Genomic DNA, 7,732 nt, shown 5'->3' on the forward strand with positions numbered 1-7,732 from the left:
ACCCTAGGTAAACTTTTATGCATATCTGGCAACCTATCTCCCAAAACCTGTGGGAAAACAGGGGTTGGAGCACTAGCACACCACTTTAAGACAAAACGAAAACGTTTTTTCAATATTTTTAAGATACTCTTGTACTTGTGAAGTTACCAAAAACCTCTCTTTTGCTTAAGAAAAGAAAGGGAAAAAACCTCACAGACAATATTCCTCAAATTAGTGTACAAAGCTGCATACCTAAAGTCTGTTTTAAAAAGACTTACAAAAGACTTTCTAGAAGCAGCCCTAAACATTCTTTAGGGCATTTCATTAGACTATTCTTCCAAATGCCACCGTGGTGTCTTGAGTGGAATTTTTCACTAAAATATATTAGAAAATGTTAAGCCAGATGTTTAAGCCATATACATTTTTAAGTTTCATTTTAGCAACTTGAAATTTCTTCACCTTATTAGTCAGCAATCTCTGAAGAAATATCATACTTACAAAGACTAAATTGTTAGGAATTATGGAAGGGAGGAATTTAATTTACTACTAAACCAGAACATAACTTTTATGTTAAGTGAACAGATCACTTAAACACAGAGCACCTGTGTGAACATCTTTCTCTTGATTTCCTTTTCCTTCTTAAAAATTATAATCCACTCATTCACCTGCAGTGTATTCTCTGACTCCTCCCCGTTAGGTTTCCCTGTTACATTCTATACCACAATATTGTCTTATTAGCCATTTATATTGCTAGGAAAACAACTCTTTCCACTGCTTATAATAAGCCGACTCTCATCACTTCCTCTCTCACACATTATTTCTTTAAAAATGAAAGTAAATCTTTTGAATTTGTGTATTATGCTGCTTACACCTCACAACTTCAGTGGGGGTCAAGTCTCTTGTATGTATTCCCCCTCCCCCCAACACTTATAGTCTTAGAGATATGCTTTATTTTTTGTTTCATACAAATGGCAACAGGCCTATCTATCATTATCTACTAATTGGGAGGGAGCCTGCCATATATTTATGTTAAAGCCAAATTAAATCACAACAGTCACACAGCTGCTACAAGGGGGAAAAAAGTGTCCTTTAATATATGAATAAGATTTATAAGTATTAAAGTCAATTGCAAATACAACGCTCTCTTCCAGCAACACTGATCTTGCATCTTTTTAACGAACTCATCTTCTAAAAACACATTTCAACAGAATATCAGTCAGTCCAGAGAACTGGAAGGTTGATAATAATGACTATCTTGAACTGAGAACTTTTCAAAATATTTCAGAACTGCCTGGACTTGGGTGGTGATTCATTCGGCCTTGGTTAATTAGAATAGAGTCATCACAAGTCACCACCAGATTAAACAATCCCCTTGTCTGATAGAAATATTGCTCAAAGGGACCACCCCAAGTTGGGGTCTCTTAAGAGCAAGATGCTTTTGAGGCACCGGCCCGGGTTCACTTCCAGATCTGTGATCCAAAGTCTTGCTTGTAGAAGGGGTAGGTATGTGGGAGAAAAAGGCTGAGTGGGTTTCCGCCTGGTACCATCTCCTAACTTTCTTTGCCTCCTGAGGACCCCAAGATGGTATTCCTTGGAGAGCCTCAAGACTCTAAGAGGAAGCAACCATTTCGAGGGCATGTGGCGGGAGCCTTCAGAGAAAGAATCAAGAGCCCTGAGTGGTTCCTCCTTGTCCTGAGGGGTCACTCCGTGCCTCCCCTGGAGGGGCCACCCGCACTTCTGGCTGGATCGGGTAGAGGAAGGTACCCGGGCTTTGAGCAGAGCCCAAACCTGCGGGGACAGGGGAGGAAGACCTCAGGCGAGGAGAGACTGGGGAGCCCCTGAGCCGCCTTTGAGGCTCCAGGCTCGGGGCAGGCCCCGTCAGCGCCCGGACACCTGAGCCGCGCCCGACGTCCGCTCCGCGGATGGTCACAGCGACCTCGCCCCGCCCGGCCGCCCCTCTGCCGGCTCCGCACAGGCGCCAGCTCGCGGGCGCCCGGCCCCACCGTACCTGGCCGGCGGCGGCGGCGCTGCTTCTCACGTACCCGTTCCGCACTTCCCCGTTCGCCACGCAGCCGTTCGCCCGCACCGGGCGACGGCAGCAGCAGCCTCCTGGCCCCGGTCGCATGGTCCCGGCAGCACCCGGCGAAAGGCAGGCTCTGTAGGCAGCAGCCGAGGCGGCGGCGGATCCAGGTCCCGTTCCGCACCCCACCCACCTCCCCGAAACCGGAAATGGCTGCACGCTGCCGCCAATTCCCGGCCCGGCCGTCACCCGGGGGCGGGGCCCGCTCCCGCCACGGCCGCGGCTCGCCCGAGGCCGCGCCGCCCACGCGGAGACCGTGCGGGGGCGGGCTGGAGGGGGCGGGAGCCTCGGGGCCGCCGACCAATCCGGAGGAGCAGGAGGCGGGGCCCGCGCCGCGGCCTGGCCAGTCACCGGCGAGAGTAAAGCGGCTCGCGGGTGTCGGAGGGCTGCTGCCGGCGCTCGTGAACCTGGCACCCGGTGGGAGGTCCAAGTCGGGTCGCAGGAAAGGCTTGGCGGCTTAATGGTCCACACTGAGGAGGAGGCGGGGCCCAGGGACAAGTTACTCATTAGTGAGTGAGGAAGAAAGGGGGCCGACCTCGTCTCTAGAGCGAGTTCACTGGTTCTGGACAGGTGGCGCCCTCTCTCCTTTGCCTCCAGGTGAATTCTAGGGTTTAATCTCAGGCCAAAACAGGGCTCCTTTACTTAACTAATTCCTCTGTGGTTGTTTAAAGAATAGCCTTTGCGACATTCCCTCACCAGTCTTCAGTATATAGTAATACATTTCTTAAGTAATAATTCTGTCCCTATCAGTGTTTTCTGTTCAATTTCCTTTAAAGAGCACTTCCTTGAAAGTCAGGAAACTTGGTCTCGTTCCAACTCTACCAATATCCGGAAGCTAAACCTTGAGTATTTAACAACTTTAGGAGCCAAATTCTTTAAATGGAGTTAATACTTCCTGCTTCATAGACTCATTGCAAGAATTATATTAATAAAGCATTGTTCATCTATCATAATACCCGACCCATACTAGGAGCATAATAAACATTGTATTATTTTCTCACTCCTTTAGCTCTATCTTCCTCCAGGGATTAGAAAGAAAGGAAATGGATATACATTATAGCAAAGATACTTTGGGTTACCGTAAAGAATTCAGTGTCATAGTTAAGAGTATGGACTCAAGTCAGGCTGGTTTTGAATCCTGACTATGCCACTTACTAGCAGGGTGACCTCTGTCTTCATCTGTTCAGTGGGGATAATAGTTGTCCTGAGGATTTAATGAGTTTGTACATGCAGTGTATTTTGTACAGGACATGGCAATTAGTAAACGTTCAGTGTTGATTGTTATTAATTGCTGAATGCAGCTATGAAAGCCCCTGCATTCTCTTGCTCCCACTCCCTGGGAGCTTTACAAAGGGGGTCAACAAAGTTAGCAGTGTTGCATGATTTAGGAGCTGAATAATTAACAGCAGGTGGGCAGAGCAGATATCCTCTTTGAGTCAACAAACACCATGATCCCAAAGGAAGTTTGCTATAGATGTATGAAGCTGAAAAAGAAGCATATGGTTTGCGCCTCACCTTCTAGGGAGAGACGACATGTACAAATATAAAGTAAACAACAACAAAAGGCCAACTGAAGGCTGGAGAGATTAGGCAACAAGAGTTCTGATGAGGAAGGCAAGATGGCAGTGATGAGTCTAGACTTTTTATCTAGGAAGCCTTCAGGGCAGAAATCTGGTTTGAAGCAGGGCTAAGGAATTTTAATTGAAGTTTAGATAGTGGGCTGAATGAATTTGAAGAAGGCTTGGGAGGAAGATGTGAGCTGAACTTGATTTTGAGGAGTGACCAGGATTTAGAAAGCTGGAAATGAGAAGGAAGAGGAGGATGTTCCTGGGAGAGGGAACCTTCAGAAGCTCAGGCGCAGAGGCTGGAAAGAGCAAAGCCTTGAATTGGAAACTAAGAGTAAAGGAACCTGACTAGACTAGAGGAATCCTGTTAGCCAATCCATCACTCCAGAGGGCAGGATGCCAGGTCCTTGTCTTGTTCTGCCACTTACTCACCATGTGTGGTCTTGGATGGGTCATGCAACATCAGTCTTGGTTTCCTCACCCATCTTACGAAGTTAATACTACTACCTCACAAGGCTTTTGTGAGCATCGATGATACAATACTCAAATGATCTGATGACCTTGCACCCCATTGCTAAATCACAAAAAGGATGCCTCAGAAGACAGTAGAAAACACCCAGGTTTCATGTAGGCAACTTCCAGATGCTTAAGCAGCCTCATTATCATTTTACTGAGTTCATGTGTCACCAGGGTTATAACTCTTCTCTTCCTCCAAGAGTGCTCAAACCACTTCAATAGTGAAACCTTTCTTGAACTCCAATCTCCCCACAAAATTAGTCGCTTTCTTCTCTGTGAACTGTATACACACCTGTGTAAGCATATTGCTTTGGTATTCTTGATTTCGAGAGGGAGATTACACAGTGTTGAAAAGCTAGAGCTCTGTAGTCAGAATTGGAGAATCAGCTCTAGCATTTAGAAACCTTGTGACTTTGGCAAAGCTGCTTAACCTCTCAGTGACTCAATTCCTTCATCTATAAAATGGAACGCACCTAATATAGTTATGAGAATTAAATGAGAAAAGCATTTAGTACTAGGGCCTGTCACATAATATTCAGTAAGTACTGGTGATTATTATTTGAATAAATGAATTATATGTTAAAGGAAAGAATGATTGAATACATCTGTATCCCAACTAGACAGAGAGCAGGCTCCTTGAATTCAGAGGATTGTCAAATTCATCTTTGGGTTCACGGAACTTAGCACAGTGCTTGGTACATAGTAAATGTTTGATGAATGAATAAATTGGTAAATGAATGAAAATCTGGCCCTGCCTCCAAGGAGCCTTCTATCACATGGAGACTGTATTAAGATTTTTTGGTTGCAGTTAAATACGCCAATATTAGAAAACTTATTTATTGGAAGTTTCCTCAAGATAGGTAAGTGTTGGGGCCCAGGAAAAAAACCTGGAACATCAGCAACAGAAAATTATAGACCTTCCTCATAGCACCAACCCACTTCTAGGGCTGATCTCTCAGCAACCTACACCTCTCACATTCCTTAAGTTAAACTTATGAACTCCTAGAAAAGAGAAATCTGATTGGCCCGGCTTAGGGTAAGATGTCTAAAGCTTGAGCAATCAATCATTGATGGCCAAAGCACAAGCTTAAGCTGCTGAAGGTGATGAATCAGTTGCAGAGAAGGAGGATTCATTGCAGAAAAGGAAGGAACAACTCTGTCATTGCCCATTACAAGGAATGGAAATGGAAAGGACAAATAATAATCGCTTGGAATGAGTGTTAAAGAAGGAGGCTTCAGGACAGCATTTTAACATTTTTTTCAACACGAATGCTTTTATATAACAAGCCACAATTTTTGAAGATGAATCCACTGAGATGATGATAAAATTTTAAAAGATTTCTATGATCATGTGACTTCCATTCACATTAAAACACACATAAGTGAAGTTTTGATTTTATATACAAAGAGCTAGCATTGTTTCTGCAGTAAGGTAGATGTCTATATCCTTCGCGAACGGACGGAAACACCGGCAGCACATGTTGAGGCCGAATTTCCAGATCAGACTGTGCTGGTTTGAGCAGATGCGGCAAGAACGAGGCCCCTGGATGAATTTTCTACGATGGCTCCAGTGGAGTTGCTGGTGACTCATCTTGCGCTCTTGGATGCAGTGAGGCAAAAGAGTAATTTTTATTATTATTTTTTCCAGCTGTATTAGTCTCTTTTTATTGTTTTGGTAATCTCTTTCAGAGTTAACTACTTCCACTTGTAAGTGATGCAATGTCTAAGGAATCAACTTCAAATGTTGGCTCTGCTGTGAGCATGGTCTTTCTCTTTACTTCAACTCAGGATTAAAACTTTTGATCCCTGTTTTTATATTCCAGTCCCAGAAGTAGCTTTCACCGTAGAAGTTATCTGAAGACAGTCTCATGCTTTATAGTAGTGGTCTACAACCAGGCTGTAGCTTCTCCAGGAACACTACACAGGATAGATTTAAATAGTATTAAACTAAGAGGTAGTCCCTCAACTGAGTTCACATGCATTTTATTTTCAGACAACCTACATGACATGTTTTTCTTAAAAACAATGCCTCTTCTCCAAATAAACAAAGGTCAAAATAAATGAAGAGCTCAAGTGAACATCAGTCCCATTTGTCTTTGTCTGGGTGTGTGGATGAAAAGCAGCAGCCAGTTATGGTGACAGGTGACAGATCCAAATTGCCAAATTTGTTAACATTTCTCAATTTCTAAACCATTCTTAAAGAAAATCATATGTGGGAGTCACACCATCCTCACAGTAGTCCAGCAGAGCTACCATGCCATTGGATTCATGTTTTCACCAATAAAGAATTGGTAGTTTTTTGAAATTAGCAAGGATGTGCTTGATTTGTCCTGCAGCCCATCATAAAAGGTTTTACTTTCTGTTCTCTGTTCTTCAAGTTTCCCTTTGATTGATTTCATGTAATCTTTGACGTACTTCTACTTCTCATAGGCTACTTTTGTGAAGCTGGTTTCCTGCAAACGATGGTTCATGACAACATCAACATCAGCGATTACTGTGCTTTCCGTACGTTCCCCCCGGGCACCTTCGGTGGAGGCATTTCCACCATCAAAGGAGTCATCAGTGTTGCTCTGTCCCGACCATCTTCCCCTCCACCTCCAGGCACAGCCCGAATGTGACCTCCCGGATCTTGCAGATGTTGGAAGACATCTCATTATGGCTGATGAGGTCCCAGTAGATTATCATGATGGCGGCTGGAAAGAGACAATGGCGGTGCTGGTTTAGCAGGAGCCCAGAGCTCTGAGCAATACAGCCTGCGAGATAGCCTGAGAAGTGCTGGGCGAGGTGGGAGGAGAGAGGCACAGAAAAATCAGGATAGCATTTTTAAAAGGGACATGCAGAACTGCAGCCTAGGAATGAGCTCCAACCAGCTCTTCCATCCTTGAGTCACTTGCCCAAGAGTCAAAGTCCTGGGAGAGATCATCTGATTGGCTGAGTTTAGGTCACATTGATTTAAAGGGGAGATAGGAGGGGAGGTGGGGCAAACAAAAGGATGTGGTTTCTTCACCTTTCATGGTGGGAGGTGCTTAAGACTCACTATCTCAAAAAGAAAACACAAAATGAGGTGAGTATTTTCCCAAAAGGAAACTGGGGAACTTGTTAAAAAAGGAATGGACATTGGGCGTGCAAAAATGACAAATGTCCACAATATCAGTTAGACAGCAGAAGAAACATAAGGTAGAAAGGGCTTTCTAGAGGCAATCTGCTTCGGTACAAAACCCAGGGCTGGACAACCCAAAGCTCTTATGTGATCCTACTGTGAGAGCATCATTTCGTCTTCCCTTTTCAAACTTTCTTGCTTAGTTCATTTATCTCTTTGGCCAATCATTCAACAAATATTTTTTTGGGGGGAGGCATCATGTTAGGTACTGCAAATATAATGATAAGCAAAAAGAAACATAGTCTCTACTCTCATGGAGCTTACAGTCTTGATTTTTAAAAAATGGGTCTGCTATTTCTCTATATATTACTCCTAACCTAATACAATGAATGCAAAGAGTCCACTACTTCTCTCCCTGAGTTTCTGGCCCTAATCTTAGGTAATGTTTTTGGACCATTTTTCAGTGGCAATATTTGCCTCTACAAAACCGAG

General features: G+C 44.2%; 1 protein-coding gene and 1 pseudogene across 1 annotated transcript in view; both read right to left on the minus strand.

Annotated features, from left to right (window-relative positions):
• SPTLC2 (serine palmitoyltransferase long chain base subunit 2) overlaps nucleotides 1-2,203 on the minus strand; it is an 88,619-nt gene extending 86,416 nt beyond the window's left edge. The window contains exon 1 of the mRNA XM_011357086.2: nucleotides 1,988-2,203. Within this exon, the coding sequence (XP_011355388.1) occupies nucleotides 1,988-2,104 (117 nt within the window). The 5' untranslated portion in view covers nucleotides 2,105-2,203. The remainder of the gene's footprint in view (nucleotides 1-1,987) is intronic.
• A 3,957-nt stretch (nucleotides 2,204-6,160) lies between these two features.
• On the minus strand, nucleotides 6,161-6,879 carry LOC105290099 (annotated as a pseudogene).
• Nucleotides 6,880-7,732: the final 853 nt, after the last annotated feature.

The sequence above is a fragment of the Pteropus vampyrus genome, unplaced genomic scaffold (assembly GCF_000151845.1).
Source record: "Pteropus vampyrus isolate Shadow unplaced genomic scaffold, Pvam_2.0 Scaffold32, whole genome shotgun sequence".
Lineage (NCBI taxonomy): Eukaryota > Metazoa > Chordata > Mammalia > Chiroptera > Pteropodidae > Pteropus > Pteropus vampyrus.